General features: G+C 42.8%; 2 protein-coding genes across 5 annotated transcripts in view; both read right to left on the bottom strand.

The window, feature by feature from the left end:
• Nucleotides 1-1,056: 1,056 nt before the first annotated feature.
• On the bottom strand, nucleotides 1,057-20,370 carry CASC3 (CASC3 exon junction complex subunit). Of its 3 annotated transcripts, none has more exons than XM_033168854.1 (14): nucleotides 20,152-20,370; nucleotides 17,410-17,437; nucleotides 16,135-16,172; nucleotides 14,980-15,138; nucleotides 13,602-13,753; nucleotides 12,639-12,815; nucleotides 11,781-12,469; nucleotides 8,827-8,891; nucleotides 8,195-8,306; nucleotides 7,598-7,696; nucleotides 5,876-6,105; nucleotides 4,322-4,444; nucleotides 4,106-4,162; nucleotides 1,057-2,435 (listed from the first exon to the last, which is right to left on the bottom strand). In XM_033168854.1, the coding sequence occupies exons 1-13, from the start codon at nucleotides 20,368-20,370 to the stop codon at nucleotides 4,127-4,129; spliced, it is 2,127 nt and encodes a 708-aa protein (XP_033024745.1). In that variant the 3' UTR covers nucleotides 1,057-2,435; nucleotides 4,106-4,126. The 3 variants fall into 3 exon arrangements, with proteins under 3 accessions (XP_033024745.1, XP_033024743.1, XP_033024744.1); XM_033168852.1 differs by having other exon boundaries at nucleotides 4,106-4,149; XM_033168853.1 differs by lacking the exon at nucleotides 4,106-4,162.
• The window catches only part of MSL1 (MSL complex subunit 1), a 27,731-nt gene continuing 20,022 nt past the window's right edge, over nucleotides 15,075-22,783 (bottom strand). The window contains exons 9-11 of one of the 2 annotated variants that reach the window (XR_004427825.1): nucleotides 17,410-17,437; nucleotides 16,135-16,172; nucleotides 15,075-15,138 (exon numbers count right to left, since the gene is read on the bottom strand). The gene's annotated coding sequence lies outside the window, so the exon portion shown is untranslated. Of the gene's footprint in view, nucleotides 15,139-16,134; nucleotides 16,173-17,409; nucleotides 17,438-22,609; nucleotides 22,691-22,783 lie in introns of those variants that run through there. The other variant, XM_033168857.1, reaches the window with a different exon arrangement.

The raw sequence follows: 22,783 nt of genomic DNA, 5'->3' as shown, positions 1-22,783 counted from the left end.
ACTGCTGAAGAACTTTGTTCCCTGGGCTCTGATTTCCATGTAGGTTCCTGCTTGCCACTTTTGGAGGGATCCTGTAAAACGTCTACTGAGAATGCCAGGATGGAAAATGTAATAGCGGCAGTAGTTTGTGGTCTGTTTAAATGAACTCAGCAACTTTTTAAAACCACCTTTCTTTCCGCCCTACCTCTCCAAATGGGAAATGAAGGAGGAAGAGAACAGAAATAGAAAATTTTAAAACTTCAGAAGGGCTCTCCCTTGGAGCTAGGCTGGGCTAGAACTAGAGAAGGCTCCCACATGCTGGCAGCTGTCAAGTCTGATTTCCATGGGGTGAGTGGAAGCAACCACCCTTTCTAAGATATACCATCCCCTCCACTGTAATTACTGTGTTCCTAAATGCTGAACACCCCATTTTTTATATAAGACAGCAAGGATCTCTCCTTGAGTTTTAGAGGATAGTGTGCAGATAGGCAGGTAGCCCATGGAGCAGAAGTCTCAGAAAGCAGTTAGGCGGGTCTTTCAAATAGTAAGAGAAAAGCTTCCAAGTCCAGGACATCACAATGTTATAAACAACTCTTCTCCAAAGTAATCTTCACTCAACCATACATAAATCTCTATTTCCTATTTGCCAACCCTGGCTGTTTCCAGATTCTTAGAAGAGCTGGAACTTTGGAAGCTGAATTACACCAAACAGAATACGTGAATATATATTTTCATTTATTCAGTTTCAGGTCATACGGTAGTATATGGAAATCTGGTTTTAAGATACACAAAGTAAAAGACAACAACCAAGTTAAGTTACCACCACAGGAACATAGGAAGTTGTTTTATACAGAATCAAGACCACTGATCCATCTAACTCAGTACTGTCTATACTGATTGGCAGGGTCTGAGACCATGTACGTTCCCAGCCCCCTACCTAGAGATGTCAGGGATTGAATCTGAAATCTCCTAAATGCAAAGCAGATGCTCTGCCACTGAGCTGTGACCTCTCTCTCCCCCATGTGTTGTACTGCCATCAAATAGCTACAAAACAATTTGCAAAAAAAGAATGCCGAGAACAGGAACAAAACAAATTTATTAACAAAAAATAGCTATCACAGTGTCATTAGGTCTAATATTTCAAAACTGATATGTTAAACGGATACATTTCAAACCTTAAGGCAGAGGAAAAGCAAATACACTTAGAACATACAGGGATTTTCCTTCAAATGCCAGCTGTACTTGTTGAAAATTAAATTAGAAGGGTTATCAAATTAAAAGGAAACACAGACCCTGATATTTCAAGTAGGAAGCTACACATGCATGAAAAAGCAGACCAGCTAGGGATGGCTCATTGTGCCAGGGTCCAGCTAGTACTGGCTACAGGCTGACCACTTAAGCTTTGTCCTCCTAGTGCAGTTTTGCAAGTGAATTAGAAATATGTAGGAAGTGCAGGGCGTTGGGTGAAAGCCATGCAGCCTGGCAGACAAAATCTAAGCTGCAAAGTGCAGGCAAACAGGGTGAAAGCCTGCAGGCCGTCATTTCAAGAGCTCCAAAGAAGGTTCAGTGTTGTTTCAGGAGGTGGACAAAGGCCTCTTGCACCTTCTGAAGGACAAATGAGGTCTGGTCAAATAATGGTAGTTTACAGGCTACCAACCACACATATAGGCCTGGTTACCCTCACCCACCCTCGCATTTTTTCCCCTGGCACTGTGGGGGTCAGAACAGCTCACGATTAAATGATCGGCAGACAAATGCTCACTGGGGCTCATTCTAAATTAAAGTCTTTCTCCTAAAAAAAATAAAAGTGGCAACAGAAAAGACAACTACTGCTTTCAGACAAGGTGACTCTTTTCCAGGTTCCTCTATAATTTTAATCCAAGAAAATAACAAGAGTTTGCACAACTATTACGACTTATTTTTAAAATCATATTATTGGAAAAAGTCAGCCAAGGAGAAGATAAGCCACACAACTCAAATAACGTTAACAAGACCAATTAAACAATAGAAACAATGTAAGTCAGGTTCTTCAAATTAACGTTAAGAAAGAGTTGGGTAGTTTTAGTTTTGACACCTAAAAACATTCAAACGAAGAAGGGAAAAGAATGTGGAGAACGGTTTTGCTCTCAGTGAGCAGAGAAATCTTACATCCAACAATGTTTGTACAGTCTCTTTGTCCCAAGATGAGAGAGAGAGACTGTAAAGATATGTGGTTTCGCTGATGCCCTCCTGGTGGGCAATCTGGCCCCTGATCAAGATACTGGCATGGTATGGCACAGCAGAAGGGCCTGCATCCATGTACATCACCTATTACCAATGGAAAGGAGAGGAGAAGCTCACACAAAGGAGCCATCTTCTGCCTGCCACAGGTGCCAGCTCTGGTACTCTACTGAAACCAGCAAAGTGCAGAGTCCTTAAGTGTTGCTCCTTTCTTTGGATTTCTCATTTCTGCTGTCCTAGACAGAAACATGAGGGGAAAAGAAAGCAGAGACCCGGCATTAACATGGCTTAGGAACTGGCACTGCCATGCCTGAACAATTCTACCCCAGGCCAAGAAAGAGCATTAACCCCACCCTTATGCCTGTTCCATCTGCCCTTTTATACCATGAGATTGCTTCTTTCATATGGAAGCTAAAACCATTGATTGGGTTCTAAACTACAGTTAGTGCAGGCCATGGTTTACTGTGGGATCAATGTCTTGATCACTCCCCAGAACATCTCCTTCTGCCCAAACAGTTCCATTTCCAATGGCTACCCAGAAGTCTTCTCACTATTTACACAAACTTGTTGTTTGTTGTACCTTATAATGGCATTACTTTTACTGGCACACCAGATTAAAATCACTTGGGAGTGGCTAGAAGGTCAATCAGGACCAACTGGCAGATTTGTGGGTGATTCCATGATTCTTTGGACTATTTTACTCCCAATTGTTTAACGATACCAATTATACTGCAGAAATGAAGAAAGCAGAGAGGGGTACCAAGAGTGCATTATTGTGTCAAGGGACTGTAAACTCTGTTCAGTTTTGGTATTCAGAACAAATTCCTGAATTCAGAATTATTCTAAGTGTATGTCTTGTGCATCAGGCTCCAATTTGCGGATCTCACATTCTACTAAGCCTGAAATCTGTCCACCCCTGAACTAGACAGCCAAGGGGATTCTCTCCAGAATAGTTATTTAAAGGAAAACACTCTCACTGTCAAAAGTTCCCCTTCGGGGGTCATTCATTCAGGAAGATTATCCTGAGAATAAGCAGCTTTGGGGCGTGTATGATTTGAATTAGCAATATTCCCATGCTGATACTCTTTTCACTGTTCTCACAGCGCCTGACCTGAGCTGTACCATTTCAGATTGCAGGTGGTACAGCTGACAAGGTGGAATGCTCTTCAATATGAAAAATAATATTCCTCCATAGCTAGAATGATCAGGGGAAAGGGGGTGCTGCTAAGGCTTTCTCTTGGCATACTAGTTGTTTATATGGAGAATGGTTTTGTATGAAAACGCATTGCACCATGTGAACCCCATCCGCAGTCTGAAGTGGTACCACCCAGTCACAGGCTTATTTTGCTCAAGGGAGAGTGAGGCCTGTACAGTTAACTTCACCACCCAGAAGTTAACTGGCTACTGTTAACACACACATATCGCTCAACATTTTCAAAAGTGGGAGGTCCATCACTTGGCTTTTGAAAAACGGGGTATGCGGTACTTAGCTAATTGGGAACCACTGCTCTTGATCAATATTTCCTAAAAGAGCGAGGGACACAATGTCTCACCCACTTGTACTTTTTTTGATGTACTTGACACTTGCACTTTAATTATTTTTACAGCTATTTGTTATTTTTTTAGCATGGGCTTTTTGTGGTGGTGGAGTGATAAACAACCTTTTCACTGACCCAGAAACAATGAGGCACCCAAAAGGGGTTATTTTAAATCAAGTAAATAATGGTGCATTTCCCCCCCCCCCTTATCACACAGAAAATGCTATCAGCTTTATCGTGAAGTAATTTCTCATATAGTAAAGCTGCCATTAACAAGATGGAATTTTTAGTTTGGGTTTATCAGCGGGAATGTTCATTTTTGTTAAACAGGGTCCCAATGACACCTTGATCTTAACATCTAAGCTCACCTTCAATAGCGTTTAGAAATGTTAACTGGAGCCCTGTTTACAACCTGCAACGAGAATCTAGAGTTTGCAACATATCAGAACAACACAAAAGCAGAGATTCCCCACTTTCACAAACCACTCTTGTGGATCAAGGGGGGGGGGGTTATGAATGGTTAACTCCCTCTCAAGGGATGACAAATGATCACATAGACTGAATCAGGAGAGGGTAAGTGATACCTCAGGAGGTGGTGGCTTGATAGTGACAGGCTGCGAAGTTCTTCGGGGTGGTGAAGGTTTGGGCTGCACTTGCTGCTGGACTGTGTTATAATAGGTGACCCCTCCATACACCTGAGACTGGGCCTACAAACCAAGATAAAAGGAAACCATTGGGTTGGTCTAAAGCAGCCCTCAACCTCGGCCCTCCAGATGTTTTTGGCCTACAACTCCCATGATCCCTAGCTAGCAGGACCAGTGGTCAGGGATGATGGGAACTGCAGTCTCAAAACATCTGGAGGGTCGAGGTTGAGGAAGCCTGGTCTAAAGTGTTTGATAATATTACATATTATATTGTTATAAGATCTACAGTATTGTTTATAGATCATTGCTGCACACACACTAATTTTAATACAAAGTACACACACATCAATCAATCAATCAATCAATCAATGAAACACATCTGAAAGAGTTAAAAAGAAACATTGTTTGTCCAATTATAGGAAGCCGATATTTAAGGGAAAAAGGAACAGAAAAAGAAGGGGCCCCCCTTTCATCCAAGCTTGATCTCTGGGCAGGGTACAGTAAATAAACAAAAACCACAGCATCAACAAACTATAAAACAAGTTGTCTAGTGAGCTTCATGGCTGAAAGGTGATCTGAACCCTGATCTCTCTAGTATGACACTTAACCACTGCACCATGCTGGCTTCTTAGAGTACTTCTGCTATGGGGCAGCTCTACAAATTAAGTAGGTAAATAAATATGGAGAAAGCCAAGAATCACTTAGAGAAGGATCTTCTCCTTGAAGCTTGAATTTGTTTTATTCTGGATTGTTTTATTTGATGTGTTGTAAACCACTTCCAAGATTTTTTTCCTTTAAAATATAAAGTGGCATAGAAATGAAACAAACAAACAAACAAACATAACACTCATTGCAAAGAAAGTTGCCTAGACATTCCGCTATGGCGACTATAAACTAGGTTTAAGGTGCCATTTGGCAATTAGCTTATATATCTGAGTTTCTTACACTGGGTGGGGGTTATTCAGTATTTATATTTGGGGGGGTGGGAGGTTGTTCTTGTTATTATGTATTATGTATCTTGTATGCTTGTATTGTGAACCACCCTTAGATCTACTGATGAAGGGCAGTATATAAATTTAACAGATAAACAGGTAAGTTATAATTGCCCAGACTTTTAGGCCACTGCTGAAAGAAACACGGAATGGCAATGTCACATTCCGTGGCTTTTAAGACTTGTTTGGTCTTGCCTCCACAGCATGTTCTATCAAAGATACTTTTGCATTTGCTCAGCTTGGAGTAGCAGCCTCTGACAACACAGTTACTAGCAAGAGGAATCCCCAGAACTATCCAATGTGCATCTGCTGCAACAGTGAGCAGCAGTCAGTGTACCATGTGCTGCATACACTTCTCACTTTAGCCTGAGCCCTAACGGCAGGACAAAAGCCTGCTCAGACAGGAGGGGCGCCTGTGCCCAGCAGTGCTTTGTTTCTCTGCTACCTGCCACTTTGGATCTCAGTGTTTAAAGACTTAAAGCCCAGACAAGAACAAACTTACTTGAGCATTGGAATACAGATGGGGAGGTGGTGGCGGCGGAAGTGGTCCTGGAGGGTAGGGGTAACTGGGATTGCCAAAATTCATCACTCCAGGAGGAGGGGAGAAGTAGGTCGGTGCTAGCAGTTGTTGCGGTGGGGGAGGTGGCGGCTGCTGTCCTGGCGACATGGATACAGGAGGAGGATATAAACCAGGGTTGGTCAAAGGTGCTGGTGTCTGGTGTGGATGTAACCCTGGCAGAGAAAGAGAAGAAGAGTCAGACAGTTGCTTCTGAAATCACAAACACAACAGGGAAAGGGTGCTGAAGCGGATTACAATCTGCTCCATTAAGTGAAATGTTTTGCTGGAAGGATTCATCTGCCCATCCGATGGCATGAACAAGTCCTCTGCAGCATCTCTGTGCAATGTCCCCGCGCTGTGCTTGTGAGGATTGATCCTGGAGGGTAAAATCCCTGTGATTTGCAGATGGTCAGAAAATCCCTCCTTTTAAATCCAATTAAGCTCAAATGTTCTCTCCTTCATTTTGTTTTTCCTACCCAGGAGGAAACGGCAGCCATGGGAAGAGAAAAAGGAAGGACTCGAATAATTATGCTAGCCTTGAGAAGAGACTTGCAGAAGAAACGTTCTCTCTTGCCTAAGCCAGGATATGAAGTGGGCAAGGCTTCCCCCACAGCAGCAAGAAGTAAAAAAAAGTAAGCATCGTCTCCAGAATCTGATGGGAACAAGTACCCGATTCAGAATGCCCTCCTCTTCCAAAAAGCGAATTAGTAATCTTTTAATATAATTTCTTAGCACTTTTCAATATAGATATGGCCGTAACAAATCTGTGGCAAATCTGTATGCTATTAAAACACGATGAGGCAGTTCTGCTTTTTGGACCCCTGATAATGGCAGGAGGGGAGGTGCCAGACCATCCCTGGAGGATCCACCCCCCACTCCCAATACGCAACAGCTCGTTATGACCCTAGAGTTCTGGGTGGGGTGTGAATATTTTAAAAAATTACTGGGCTAACATGAATGATTTTGGGGCTATGGAAGGGAGTGCTGGCATGCAGCTTTTCTTTTATCTGTTGGTTAGTCGGTAGGAGTATTGCTTTGTTTGCTGTTAGTGTGCTGCCAATATTTTCTATCACAGGGGACTGGTTTCGTGTTTCTTTTCCCAATACAGTATGTTGCATGGAAAAAATGTTATACAATTCCCCCCCCCTTTTTTTCCTATGGCATAATGTGTTTATGTATTTCTTTCCCAAAGTAAATCACTTGAAGACGCTTTGGGTGAAAATAAGTTTATGACATCTGCCCGCCTTCCCCTCCACCCCGTAACTGCACAGAAGGATCAGCAAAACAATCTCTCCACCCCATCACTGAATTAGCTAAACCTAATTTAGATTTTTGTCTTCTGACACACATCTGCAACAAGGTTTCCAATGCACCAGCATGGCACAGATGGAATCCAAAGCTTCAGCGTGGTGCCAATTTTTTTCACGGAACAGAGAAGGCTTTATACCAATAATGCCATTTGGTACTATAAAGCAACGAGCGAGGGGGAGAGAAAGGGGGAAACAGTTTTGATCCAATATTCCAGGTTTTAGGCTTAAGGTAACAATCAACACTATATGATTGCCCCATCATCTTTTCTCCCCATCTCGGTCTCACAGAGCTCACATGGGCTTGCGTTGGAGAGAAATGGCTGGACAGGAGGAGATGCGAGAAGCAATTCCCTACCTGGATGGGAGAGATGCATTTCTGGCTGAACGATCACCCCTTGGGGAGGCAGCGGGGCAGGATTCTCGCTGTGAGTGTAGATCGGTCCCTGGAACTGTACTGTAATGATAAACCATCAAATACGACGTTTATTCCATGCACATTGGTAGTTTAACAATAAAAGCACTGGGATCCCAGTAAAAAGAAGCCAGTTTCCATGAAGGGAGGGGGAAGAACATGTGAAATCATGCAGAGAGCTGTTTAGCCACATCAGCTTTTAGAGATGGTGCAGGAGTGAATAAGGAGATGCTCCTTATTAATGGAAGTGATGTCTGCACTAAAGTAAAATGGAAATTGCCTCTTTGTTTGGACTGGGGAGACTCAGCTTCAGATTCCCCTCATCGAGGAATTTAAAAAGTGCTATGTTATTTTCATGCTGTTTAATTAGTAATTCATATTTCCGTGTTATTCTGGTACAAATTAATCCAATTTTACTTGAGGGAGCACTTACAACACTGCAGACGGAAGGCTGAATAAATCATCTGCAGCCCACTCAAGTTTTATAATAGTACAAAACACAGGCAACCCAGAGATTTTTAAGCAGCAGCATGCACTCACGTGTGTCATAGTAGTGCCCTTCCATTATGCTTATGTGAACAGGTGGAGCAGGCTCTGGGACAGGCCTCTGACGCTGTGATGAGTAACGCTTTGCACGGCCTGCCTGAACACCCTGAAAAAGCACAAGAGTATTCATAGTTCTTAGAAGAATGTCACAATGAAACACCCTGCTCCTGCCCAGCCAGCTTTGCTGGCTGCAAATTGGGATGTTCCCATTTTTTAAGCCTGTTCAGAACTTATCTCTCCTTAAAGAGTAACTTCTTCAGAATCCTGAGAACCGAAGCTCACTTTAGGCTTCTAGTCCTCCGAGTTAAATGAAAAGCAGCAGCTAAACAGGTACTTTACCACTTACATCTTACTCTGGCAATTCCTAGAGGTACTGGGTGGTGCTCAACACCTTTTCTGCTTTCGGCCCTTTCCCTTTATGGCAACAGCCTATCCCCCATTTCTCTGTAAAAAATATCCAATCAGTTCAAATTCAGCCCACTACAAGGCTCAGCCAGACTCAAGTTACGTAACTTCCCCCAAATGCTGCAAGGACTCTCTACAGAGAACTCTAGGGCCTCAGCCCATCCCCTGGTTGCCAGTCAGACCCACCACTTGAAAAGCAGGAAAAAGACACAGGACTTTACCATCTCCTCCATCCTGTTGAACTGAGGGGGTGGGGCTGCTCCAATGTGCATCTGGTTAGGAATACCTATTGGGAAGGGAGCAAAAGGAAAAACAGCAACAAGGCTGATTACTACATTACACTTAAAATTAGAAAGAAACCAGGAAGAGGCAGCAGGTTAAGGAGGATCCTGAGGAAAGATGAAAATGAGAACAGATATTGCTGGCTAAGACGCAGAGAGAGCAGGAAGATGTGCATGCAACTTATTGTCTCTAATACTGTAGGTCAGGAAGCAACATCAGCTGGGTATATTCCACATACCTACAGATTTCACTCGCAACACCAGTACTGTCACATCCTGCAAACCTCAGCTTCTTGTATAACAGAGAATGACAGAAAACAATTTTTTAAAGTATGTAACAGTACCTGCAGATAGTCTTCCTATCTTGCAATCTATTCCCCTAGCTTATTCTTCCTCACCTCACTCTGAAGTCAAGGCGGACCCTTTCGCTCCTCCAAGCAGAATTCACAGGAGATGAATTAAGACTTGAGTTAAGTCTCTTCATGATCACTGCAGATAATTACAAGACTTGTATGTTTCTGTAAGCCAACACTGCACTTTATTGGTTCCCGTCTGATATAATTTGTTGCAAGTGTTTTGATAGCTTTTGTGGTTATCTACAGTTTATTGCACTATTTAGAATCCTTATAATACAAGTGTGATAGGAATGAACATTAAAGAGAGATTCAGCTGTAATGCCTGAGTAGAGTAAGATCATGCCTGTACTAGCCAATTTTGAGGAAGTGTGCATGTAGCAACTGTAGCTGCTCTTCTATATAGGCAACCTGCTCAAGTAATCTGTTTTACTCTGAGAATTCCAAGGTACATTAAATAAGAAAAAGGAGTGCTACAAAGCACTCAAATGAAATCTGGCATAATATTTGGACAGACAGAAGCATGTCTAGACCTACAGAAACCCAGGAATCCCTACAAAGAATTACCAAATTATGCAGATAAATATTTATATTTCCAAGGACAAGCTCTTGTGCATGCTCTCTCATCACTTGACTCTTTGATGAATTCATGAACTAAATATTACATCTGAAATGGAATTAAGTGACATGAAAATTATGTTTGTGTAAGTTGGTATACAAGTCAGAAAGTGGCAAGTACCCATGCGTGAGCAGGGCTGGATGCAACGTTTTCCAATGGGTGGGGGAAGGAGAGGAGAGGAAAGAGGGAGAGAGAAAAACGTGGCAGAGAGAAAGTCCAAAGAGCACAAAATTTCACCATGTGTAAGGTCACTATGTCGCCTATGACTCATTACGGCCGCAGATCTAGAAGACTTCATGGCTTGACTGCACAGTAAAGTGGAATAACCAAAGCAGTCAGCTCCTAAGACTCTAACCTTTTGTACTAATAATTAAAAAGATTTATTTGATACCAAATAATGCCAGAGGAATGTTCAGATGTGCAATAAGGTCCATAATGAAATGGAAGTTCAGGTGCCGTTTTTGATAAAAGGGATGGCCAAGTGGCAGGCCTATATGTCTCTTCGAATGAACTGTATCTGTTCCCTCATAACCATACTACAAATCTCTGAATGCAGTAGATTTGAGGCTACGTTACAGAACACAAGGGCTCATAACAGGATGTCCACATTGGTAGATGGCACCAACTGTTGCAGAACCTACCACCTCTGCCTCAATGAAGTTTATTTTCTTACACTTATAACCCACTTTTCTTCTACCATGGAACCCAATGTGGTGTACATGCAATTCCCAGGTGGTCACCCCTTTGAGCACTGGTCAGAGACCTCCTTAGTTCCTTCCAACCTCATGTGCCATCACAGCGGACCCTAGGTTGAGTTGGCTGAGCCTACTGTGGTACTTCCCTACTTAAAGCCAACATCCTGTGAACCCCAGATTTTCTTCTTTTCTAATCAACAGTGCATTAAAGAGCATTTCACATACAACAGAGCTGTTCAGAGTCCCTCATGGCTGCTCATATACTTCTCTCCTCATCAAGACAATGCAGAGTCTGATGGAAAACTATCTCTGTGTGTTTAAAAGCAACATTTGCAGCCTTCATAGTTAAAAAAAGTTGAATTTTGAAAGCGTGGGCAGTGTTCAGCAACTGCAAGCATGAGGTGTAAACACTGGAGGAGGTTTGACATACGAAGTCCTCACCAGTCCGAACCCTACAGAACTGTGAAACTGCTTTTTCTTCTTTATCTTAATGTGATTTCTCAGAATAACTGAAGGATATTATCTCTAGGACAAATCAGCACAGAAAGAGGAGCTTTCGCAGAATAGCGTTTTCAGTCATGGAACTCCTGCATCCTCTCAGACTTTCAGTTTAGGCAAGTACTTAGGGGCTAACAAGGAACAACTGGGATTTTAGTATGTTTGAAATCAATATTGTAAATGTTAGATATTTTTTAATGATGTTGGGACTTCTGCCAGTGAGTGGATATGTCTCAATGTCACAGAGATGCAATAAGAGCTTTTGGTCATTGCTGATCTCTGATCCTAAAAGACTCTGGTTACCATAGATTGAGCTGCTCAGATCCTAAAAAAAAGCAGGGCAGCAAAAACATACAGGCAAATAGGGGTAGATAGAAGCAACTTGGACTTAAGAAAGCAGCAAACTAAAGGAAGCAAGGAAGGGGAACATAATTAGAAAGTGAAGACTGGGGCTTAAGAAGGCGAGGTTTAGGAGGACGACAAAGGGAAATGTCGAGGCAGGGCAGGGAAGAAAACAAAATTCTAGGAAATAAAGAGCACAGCAAAGGAATCACATAGTTTGAAATAACCACATACATATTTGGCTAGATTGATGTTTTAACTGTTTTATGATGAGTCAGAACTTAGATTTACTGTTTTTTCTAAACTGCTCTATGGGGGTGGAATATAAATATATCAAGTAAATAAGGCTAGTTCCCCTCTGCTTCAGTTCATCAGCCAGCCACTTACCCTGAGGTTGTATGAACTGGGGCTGCCCTGGGCTCCAATTCTGTTCTGTTATATTTAACTGGGTCATGTCTTGCTCGAGCCCATCTAGGCTGGCTTCAACAGGCACCTCCCAGTTACCAGTCTTTGCTGGCGAGGGGGATGGTATAACCTCAGTAGTTTTCAGTGGTGCAGGAGTCAACCCCAACGGAAGCGGGACTTCCTCGGCCAACTTCCCCGTCTCGCCTGCTTTGGTCCGAGTCCTCCTTGCCCGGGAATAGGACTTCTTCTCCACTGGCCTATCGGGTGGTGGCTGCAGAACATCTGCAGGAGCTGCTGGGCTTTCTGAAACCACCTCTTCCTTTTTAACAGGACTGTTGCGAATGTGCGGAATCTCTACTTCAGGAGAAGGCTCTCGTGGTGGGAGGGGCTCCGAACGCCTGGAACGGTAATTGCTCTCATGCTTTGACTGCTCACTGAAGCGAGGCGCGTGCTGGCTGTTCACATCCACAGCACGGTAGCATGGACGGGTCTCTTTGTAGCCACCGGGTCTTGGGAAAGTCCTCGGTGGGGGCATCCGTCCGGTCCCTGCGGAGTTCCTGTTGATGAATGTCCTGGGTGGCACGGGAGTACTATCTAGGCTCTGGTGCCGTGGTGGCTTACTAGGCCTTTCATTGGCCCAATCTGGCTCTCTCTGTGGTGGACTCCCAAATCTGAATGGAGATAAGATGCTACAGGTCAGAAGCGCATTCCTCAAGCTATTCAGGGCACAGAACTGAGTTCCACATAATTAATGTTCCTGCACCACCACACCATCCCATCCCCCTACCCAGTCCAATGCTATAATACAACAAGTGCATACACTTGTCTTTGTTACCTCACCTTGGTTTGCGCACTCTCCTGGGCTTGATGTCATCAGGGTTGTGTGTCGAGCGGATATCATACCCATAAAGAGCAATCAGCTCCTGCCTTGTTTTCGGTGCCTGCTCGTCTTCCCGGAACTTGTCATGCTCCCACCGTCCCTCATCTTTCCACAGCTTGCGCTGGCGGCCCTTAGGCCTTATGTGTCAAGAGGGAAAGAAAAAGTGAGGCTTTAATGTTTGTATTTATAGAAAGCACTCTATCCCATCTTTCTAGCAACACAGGACCTCAGAAGGGGTTCAAAACCATATATTTAAAAATGTAGTGCAACAGATGTTGAGACAGAGATCTAATTTATGTTCCTATTCCTACTTTTGTTGCCAGGTTTGAAATTGAATTATCTTTGTATGATTGTATTGGCTTGTTGGAGAATGCATTTGTTACAGTCTTTGGTAGGAATAAGAAAACGTACTGATCTTAATACAGTGGAATACAAATAAAAAAATAAAACCAGAGTCGTATAAATGCACCGAGTGCAGGGAGAAAACTCAAATGAGGCAAAAATCTGACAAAACAGAAAAGTCTTCAGTTAGCCAAAAAGCTACTAAAATAAAAGTCAACTGGGCCTCAAGGGAGGGAATACTAAAACTAGAATACACCAACCAATAATGCCTGTCCCAAAAGAAACATGGGACTCAAGAGAAAACAGTCAAATGACTCTATAAAGCAAATAATGTTTCCTGAGGGTCTACTTGCCAGTAGATGGCTGCTCATAGCCACTCAAGGTTCTTGTAACCACAACATTAAGAAATGGTCTCACATTGGAGATAGCACATAGTTTAAAAAAACACACCAGTTTTCTGTATTAGTTTGTATTATTTTCTCTGTGAGCAGCCATTCTTTCAACTTTCTAACCCTTCCTGATCAAGAGCACCCATTGCTCTGCAAACCCACCTCGCTTCACTTGCTGCCTACACCACCTACCGGACTTCCTCTTCCTGAGTTTGCCCACGAAGGTCATGCTCAAAGAAAAGACCTTTGCGAGGTATGTATGCAGGGTTCTTCCGGTCCTCGTCATCGTCCAGGTGCTTAGGAAGCTTTTTGCCAATCTTGTTCTCAATTGCTTCAGTACTTTCCTACAAGAAAAAAGGAAAGCAAGCGCCTCTTGGTCTTCTGCCTACACACCCACCAGAAGTGTTCCAGAACCCATCCTCTTCATCCAATGTTTCGGTCAAATGTTATCACAGAAGATAAAACTGCTAACACATATATAACAGCTGTCTGAGAATAAAGATAGTACTGTATTCCCCATAAGACACTCTCCAAAAACCATGCAAGTACTCAGGAAAAACAACTTGACGGAAAAGAAACCTATCTTAGATCTAACTGATAAAGGAAAAGCAGTAAATAAGAAAATGTTCTTCAAAGCGTTGAGTGGGATTCAACTCACAAGCCCTGCTGGCCGAAGCCTGTGGTTTCCACTAGCACAGCATGACTTCCTCCACTCCCTGTGCTGCAGATTAGGCAAGCAGAAGTGCCTGCATTGACAGCAATCCGCTTAGCGCAATGCTGAGAAGTGTGGACAAGTGCATTTATGGTGAAGTGGACTCAACATTAGGAGTATACACCTATACACTTAGAGAGACTTTTGAACAAATGGTCACACTTTTTCTTTGCGTATGAATATTAAGAGAGAACTGTTGCAAGATTCTGTTCCCTTAATTGCAAGAAAAGTAAGAATTGTATGTTGAACTGCTGAAAATGTGAGAGGAAATTTATGTCATTTGCAATGAAATTGTTTGCCAGCTGAAAAATGTTGGGAAAAGATAAAGAAATATATAATGGAGAAAATTTTAGGATATAAAGTACAACTAGATATGCTGATATTTCTCCTATTGGAATACTGGGTGGGGGGGGGGGACAATGTTAGCTATATTCAGAACAGACCTAATGAAGACTTTAGTTAAGTCATTTGTTTCATGGGTCTACTCCAGGTATGATTCAGTTGGGTATCATTTTGTATGTACTGAGTTGTTATACGTTAGAAATATCAACTGTACCGAACACTGGAAACTTATGACAACACCAATGGCTAGAGACTGTGTAGAAAGAATGTAGGAACATGTTCCAGTGGTGAAAATAACTAACTGCATTTGTGTAAGTGGGGAAAAGGCAAAGCAGTTTAAAATTTGATGCCTTTATTGATTTCCCTATCACTAGCCTATTACACAAAAATGCAGGAAGCTTCTTTTAGAATGATATGAAACTAAGTATTTATTTCTCGAAAGGTAAATACAAAGGCACCTTTTAGTTTCCAAATTGGTTAGTACCTATACATTACTCATCGTTTAGTAAGACTTACCTGGCCATCCCCACTCTGCCTTTCGCCTGCCACAGTGCCTTTCGATTCTGGTTTTTCATCCCCTTTGTCTGATTTTCTTGTCAGCTCATTAGTTTCATTACTTTCCCGCTTCAGGTCCACTTTGGATGTTTCCTCCTCACTGTATTCCCCCTCCTCAGCCTGAAACAAACATCCAATGTGATTCAATTGGTGCAGGTGCCTAGCAATTTAAAGATTTTTTTTTTAATGAAAAATCTTTTCCTCCAGGATACTGTTTTGTCTGAACAGGCTTATACAAACTGTTTTGCTCTGCAAGTCAATCTATTACCAAACACAATCTATGGTTTAATGTGAAAAGTTCTCACAGCACTCTTTCCCTGCTCCTGCTAAAGTGGCAGGAAAGAAGCCAAATTCCATCTTGTTGTGATGTCTGAACCTGGGCTTGTGGTTTGTTTAAAGAGAAATGAACCATGAGCAATAGCCAACATTTGTTGTTGGCTTACTGCTCGTAGTTTGTTTGGGAGAAACAAACCACAAACCCAAGTTCAGTTGCCATGACAAAGCCAGACTTTGGCTTGTTTCTAGCAGTTCAGGAGTAGGGGAGGAGCACAATAAGAACTTTTCAGTTCTGTGTTCCTTACGCCAGTATTTTTCAACCTTTTTTGGGCAAAGGCACACTTGTTTCATGAAAAAAATCACGAGGCACACCACCATTAGAAAATGTTAAAAAATTTAACTCTGTGCCTATATTGACTATATATAAAGTAATTCTCTTGAATTTTTCAATTTTCCCCACGGCACACCAGGCAACATCTCGCGGCACACTAGTGTGCCGCGGAACAGTGGTTGAAAAACACTGCCTTACGCTCACACAAAACCACAAGTTTGTTATTAACTATGGTTAATGTAAGTGAACCATCATCTGGAAACTGATGGCTTCCCCAACAGAAGATAAACGGGCACCCAAGGCACAGATAACATTTAATATATTTCAAAACGCAGAAGTTGGACTGCTTTTCCATGGCAAAGGAGATAAAAATTACACATCCCAATTCGTCCAAGGGTCCAGATTCCTGAAGATTGCTTTTCTAAATAAAGGTCGCTGGTATGTTAATACTGTACACCATAAAAATGGAAACAGACATATTTAAAATTGTCAGTAAAAATGTAACTCACCTCTGAGTCGTCAGCACTTTCATAGTCAGAAAGAACAGCTAAATATAAAGAAGAGTTGTTTGCAGTTAGACAAACCCTTTAAAATTTCTTTTTTTACACATTCCGTTCACCAACAAGACATATTGCTTCTCAATCTAAAACACTATAAATACACTGGTCATGCTACTCTGCCCTCTTGGTAAAAAGCTCTGGTTCACATTCAAGCCATTTCTCATAACTAATGCAACCATCTCCTTTGTGACATTCTAATGTCACTTCATCCCTCTTGCCTAAATTCAGAATTCTGCACCAAAATTATTCAACGCTTTCACAACTCACACGACATGTAAGCCCTTCCTTAATTCCTACAATGTTTTCCCAACTGTTCTTGCTATTACCTTGAAAGTCCACTATGGCCTTGCTCCACCTCATCCCTCTGCCGCCACCACGACGTCCTCCTACCCATGTTCTTAGCTCCTCAAAATCCACCACCCTCAATCATCTGTTGGCCTCATGCTTCTGTAAAATATTCACTTTTTTGCTTTGCTGCTTCTTATATTTCCAGCTTCTTCTGAACACTTACATAATGCTGTCTTCAAATCCCTCCTCAAAACTCAGCTTTCCATTGAAGCTTCTAGGACAGTGCATTAAGTCTTCACATCCTAATGAAGTGCATATATATATGGCTCCTTCACACTGCCACAGAGTCTGTGCCAGTGAAGCAGGGGAAGTTTCACTCGCCATTCATGTTCACAAAGTGATGGTGGATATGGGAACCCTTGAGCTGTTCTATAGTAAGGCAGCTCTGGCCACATTCTATAAGCTTGGTGTGAAGAGGAAATCCTCCTCAGTCAATGACAAATGTCATAGATTACAAATACAGAAAACCATTTTATCAAGTGGTAAATGTGGGGACGTTTTACCACTTAATAAGATATCCAAGCCATTAGAATGTATGGCAGGAGAAACATCACACTCTGTTTTCATTAATACAAACAGCCAAACAAAACTCTGGTAGAAAACCTTAGCACCCGTTCATCTATAACAAGGTCCATTTCTAACGAAAGATGTCAGAATTTACCTACAGGCCAAAGTACCATAAGCATAAGGGCTTGTGTCTAGAACATCTTCCTTGTAGAATTACAACTTTATTTTTTTTACTTAAGAAAATGTTTATGCCACTTGGTTGTTTTAAAAAATGTTATTGAAATAACCATTAATTCTAAGAATATTCCCTGACCAAATCTACACTACGCCTCACCATTCACAATCACTCAAACTAAAAGCATCACTTACCATCTCCTTCTATGCCGTCTTCACTTTCCTGTTTTAAGAGAAAGAAATATTACCATACAGAGTAATGAGTGTAGATTCAAAGAAAAATAGCATAACCCTCAATAAGAACACAAATGAAAATGCTTATTGTAATACACATATGTTAAGAAATCTAGGTGATGAGGGAACAGAAAACTGAATGATCTTTTAATGAAACTGCAACATTCTCTATCATATAACCAAACAGCAGCAACAATATTATTCAGTTATTTTACGTGGGTCTTGCCAGGTGGGGGGTGTAGCTAGTAGCCAAGATCCAGTACACTTAAATACATTACATTTATGCTGCCTTGGAAAATTTTGTTTCTTTTGGCCCAATTCTACTTTTCTTTTTGCTTTAATCTACCTCTTTTCCTTTTATTGATTGTGTTAACCATAACAGCTACATAGGGTTTTTAGGATGTATTTTCTTCAGATGTTGTCTGGAAAAGCTAGTGCTTTACACACCAAATCTCTGAAGGAGTCACTTATTTGGTCAGACTTGGCTATGGGAATGTGATTTCCTCATTTAAAGGGGGACTCACTTCTTAGGGATGTACTGCACAGTCTCAAAACACACTGGCTGCAGGAGGGCTCAGTTTAGCAACAAGCCGGAACCCTGCCTACCAACAGATCTCATAAATAAAAAATTGGGTTTGTGTCTCAACTAGACAGGCGAAAGAAATAGCTCTTCCGCTGCTGCTTGTGCATGCAGATGATGCACCTGCTAAGAAGAAGAGCAGGGCAGTCTCCAGAGGCAGAAAGGTGCCCTTTCCCTACTCTGCTGGGAAAAGAATTGCCTGGTGTGAGCACACCTTTAGAAAGCAAGGACAAGCCTACAGCATAACTGTCAACTTTTCCCTTTTTTAAGGAAAATTCCCTTACTCTGAATAGGATTCCTTGCAGGAAAGAGGAAAAGTTGACAGCTATGGCCTACAGTGGTACCTTGGTTCTCAAACTTAATCCGTTCCAGGAGTCCATTCATCTCCCAAAACCGTTTGAAAACCAAGGTGCGGCTTCTGATTGGCTGCAGGAGCTTCCTGCACTCAAGCGGAAGTCTTGTCGGGCGTTTGGCTTCCGGAAAACATTTGCAAACCGAAATAATTACTTCGTGTTTGCGGCATTTGGGAGCTGATTTGTTCGACAACTAAGCCATTCGAAAACCAAGGTGCCACTGTATTACAGACAACAGACAGTCAACAACTTCCTTTGCAAAGAGAAAGAGCCCCAAGGAAGGGCTGTTAAATGTGAGGAACATGTTGGGAACTACAATTTCTGCTTACTAAGCCTACTTCCTTTACTCATTCATGTTTTCAGCCTTGATCATGTTACATGATGCTACCCTCTTTCTATTCTTTATTTCTTGTGTCTCCCCTCACAACCATTTAGATCTTCTTACAGAGGTGGTCTGCTTCAAACTTTGAAAGCCATACCTTCAAAAGAACAAGGGAGTCAGGAAAGCATATGAAAAACATGGCAGTTGCTAAATGCTACCCAGAAGAATGCGCAATTCCCACCCTACCACAGTAGATGTGTCCCCACTGGCAATCTAAACCAGATATTCCAAGCTTGGAATCACTGCACAACACTTTAGCACACTGGATATGTACTATTTCATTGCACTATGACAAGACCGCAGCTGTTAGTTGTTGATTCCACCTTAATTCAGGGGAAAACAGAATCAGAACTGAGAACCAATCTGGTATTTCAGTACAAACAAAATAAATTAGTCAAAGACCTGGTTGATCTATCAAACAAGCAGCCAATGCAATAAAACCAGGTGCATGCCATCTGTAAATCCTAATGTGGCCATCCAGCAAAGGGTGTGTCTTAATTCCTAAAAGCTGTCTTTCAAATGCTCCTCTGGTTTAAACTCTTCAGTTTTATCTCCATTTGGACACCACCAACAACCCCACCATTACTTTGCAAACGGGCCAATAACCTTAGCAGCTTCAATCACCATATTGCTGTTGTTTACCAAGACTATTGGGGCTGGTTAGGTAAAAACCTCAAATGTCACACTTAACATTAACATTACTCCAAGAAAGAAAAGTGGTTGACACCCTCCCTAGTCTTTGAAAAGGCTGGGGGGGGGGGAAGGTTCTAAAAATACTCAGGTTCTAAAAATATGACTACAGACCGAGGGAAGACAGTGTACAATCTCATCTCAGAGACACAACTAGCAGTTTTAAGTTCACAGAAGGAAAACCACAAAGATAACCGGGACTGAGGCTTGACTGATAAGCACATCCTTTGGCCTCCAAATTCTTGAATCCTGGCCAAAGATACCCAAGAACTAGATTGCTGAGGAAAAAATCCGACTAAATGTTCTCGGAAACACTTTTGTAACTAAGGGAGGCATTAAAAATATATATATTTAAATAACAGTTTAAAAACAACAACCCCGAAATGGAGAACGAGATACTAAACTAAGGCTTTCCCAAAAGCCACATCGTCTGAGCGTAGTATAACCGGTTACAAGCTACGGCTACTGAACAAGCTTTTTTTGTAAAAAAAATCAACAACCAAAGACCGCTCCGTGCATTCGCAAGTAGACTGCCGTTTTTGCTTTAATGTCGCCGGTAGTTCCGGGGTCGAGGCCGGCTGTGAAAGCGGGCCCCGACAAGAGCCGGGTGCAGCCAGAAGAGAAAGTCCAAGCAGCTTCTCTCCCCCCGCCCCCGCTCCCTTTTTTCTCTTCCCCACCAGGCACCCTTCCACACTCACACACTCCGAGTCGGCCGGGCTGCCTCCCACCGTCACCGGCGCCTCCGCGCTCACGGCGTCAACAGCAGCGCCGCCGCCCCCGCCGCCGCCCCCTCCCGCCACGGCCAGGCCAGAGCGCTGGGCGCCCCGCGGGGAAGGGGCCGCGCTACCGGGCGGCGAGTCGGACTCCTCGTCCTCGCTGCTGTCCTGCGAGGCGCGCTGCCTCCGACGGTCCGCCATCTTAATAGTAGCCGAGAAGAAATAAGAAGCGAAACGTTTATGAGGGGGAAGTAGGCGGCGGCAGCAGCAGCAGCGGCGCAAAGGGAATGACGGGAAAGCGAGGAGGTAAGGCGCGAGGCCGCGAAAGGACTGCGGCTCCCGACATGCAGAGCGACATGCCCGCGCTGCTCTGCGCCTTCCCCCACCCGAGCTACCCAGGCTCCTTTGCGGTCGAAGCGGCGGCGGGAAAGGAACAACAACAAAAAAAAGTAAAGAGAGGAAGGGGTTTTAAGAGGGGAAGAAAATTCGCGCCCAATCAAGGGGCCGCGGAAGGCGACGTCACCAGCAGGCGGCTCTCCAGTGGCGGGCGGAGAGGACAGCCCAGCAACAGCATCACGTGCTCCATGCCCTCGCGGGCTGCTCCATTAAAAAAAAAAAAGAGGGGGGTCGTAATCCGCCAGAAACGGCGCTTCTTCTGCCATTACGTTTTCCCATTGCGACGGTGACGTCATCCCTCTTTCTCCCTGCAGTGGTAAAGCGGTTGTGGCAAGGCGTAGTACAGAGACCTAAGGGAATAAAGCGACGAGTCTATAGCGGGGTGGGGTGGGGGAATGATGCAAGACCAGTTAAGGCGAGGTTAGGGTGGGCTCAGAAAGATGGTGCAAGACTCAGAAACAAGCTTCGAAACAATCCGCAGTGTTTTGCTTTTTTTGTACTTCAGAAAAAACAAAATCTTCACCACCTGGCACATTTTGTAGCAACTGCCCTGGTGAAAGGTTCTGGAGAACGCTTGTCAAACTTATTTGCACTATTGGTTGTCCTAATAACATATAGCCGCCAACTACGGACTCTGGCGTTCTGCCCCCACCCCCGTTAGTCAAGTCTATTACAAGGCAAAATAAACTAGTCATGACAGCAATGGAAGCTCTACCCCCTCCATATCCTCCACCAATACTAGCATTGCCCTAGGTAAACAGCAGACGGGGCAAACAGGTCAGTATTAGCACAAGGAAGTAGGGGGAGACAATTCTGACATTTAACAACATACAAAATCGATCTAAGAATACTGAAGCTATGCATCCATTAATGTCATCCATTTTGAGAGTATACAAAGTACTGTATCTACAAGAGGTTTTTCTTTTAAAATCCTTTCTTCAGAGAGGCTAGCTTAAAGTTTTCTGGCACCGGATTTGTATATATATATTTTTACAGGCCTTTTAATCTTTGTTTTCACTGTTGTCATGTCTGATTGGATCTTAATAGTTGCCATGCTTTGTTAGCCACCCTGGGAGCAGTCATGCTGAAGGGTGGGGTAGCCATTGCCCAAATAAAAACAAGCAAGGAACTGCATCTGATCTCAAAAAATAATCATACTTCCAACAAAAACTTCAGAAAAGAGCACACCCATATAAAGCAGTTTAGGGCATTCCCATTGGCATATACAAAAAAGCCGCACTTTTCCCATTTTGGGAATTACCATCCTGCTCGTAAGTGTTAAAATGTGCTGGGCATTTTTTTTATTTTTTTTATTATTATTATTAAAATGTGTTAGTTGCTTTATAATGCCCAAGGCAACCCAAAGCTACTTATTGTAAGAATACAGCACTGCCCCCAGGAGCTACATTTGTTTATACTTTGACACTATATGAGTGTGACAGGCCTACTGCTATGCCTTGCATTTTGTTGCCTTTTCATCCTACTGTTCAAACATCTTTCTACCCAATACCTGCCAGTTTAGGATACAATCTGCATGCACCTAACAGCAAACTACGTTTGAAGTTGGTTTACAGCAATTCAAATTGCTCCAACTAGATCATAGTGCAAGTTCTTTTTGTATCAAGGGTCACCTAGTCAAGCATCCTGTTTTCACAGTGGCCAACCCAAGGGAGAGCTGAGCATACAGCACTCTTCCCAACTGTCCTTGCTAAACAACTGGCATTCAGTTTCTCCTACGGTGGAGGCAGAACATAGCCTTATCCTCCATTAAGTTGTCTAATCCTCGTTAAAAGCCATCACTGCATCTTCTGGGCACAAATTCCATAGTACTCTCTTTTCTTTTCTGAATCATCCACCATTCAACTTCACTGGATGGTTCTAGTATTATGAGGAAGAAAAATTTCCTTGACACCACACATCATGTTATACATCTCTATCATATATTCCCTTACTCACCTTTTTTTTCCTAAACTAAAAGCCCAAATGCTGTAACTTTTTCCTCATAGGGGAGTTGCTCCATCTCCTTGATCATTTGGGTCATCTTTTTTCTGAACATTCTCCAGCTCTACAATATCCATTTTGAGGCAAGGCAACCAGAACTGTACCCAGTTATTCCAAGTGAGATCTTACAAGAGATTTGTATAACAGCATTACAGCGTTGGTACGTTTTATCACTAATCCCTTTCTCAATAATACGGAATTCACCTTTTTCACAGCA

The sequence above is a fragment of the Lacerta agilis genome, chromosome 14, assembly GCF_009819535.1.
Source record: "Lacerta agilis isolate rLacAgi1 chromosome 14, rLacAgi1.pri, whole genome shotgun sequence".
In the NCBI taxonomy this organism is placed as follows: domain Eukaryota; kingdom Metazoa; phylum Chordata; class Lepidosauria; order Squamata; family Lacertidae; genus Lacerta; species Lacerta agilis.
This window is presented reverse-complemented; position numbering and strand designations above follow the sequence as displayed.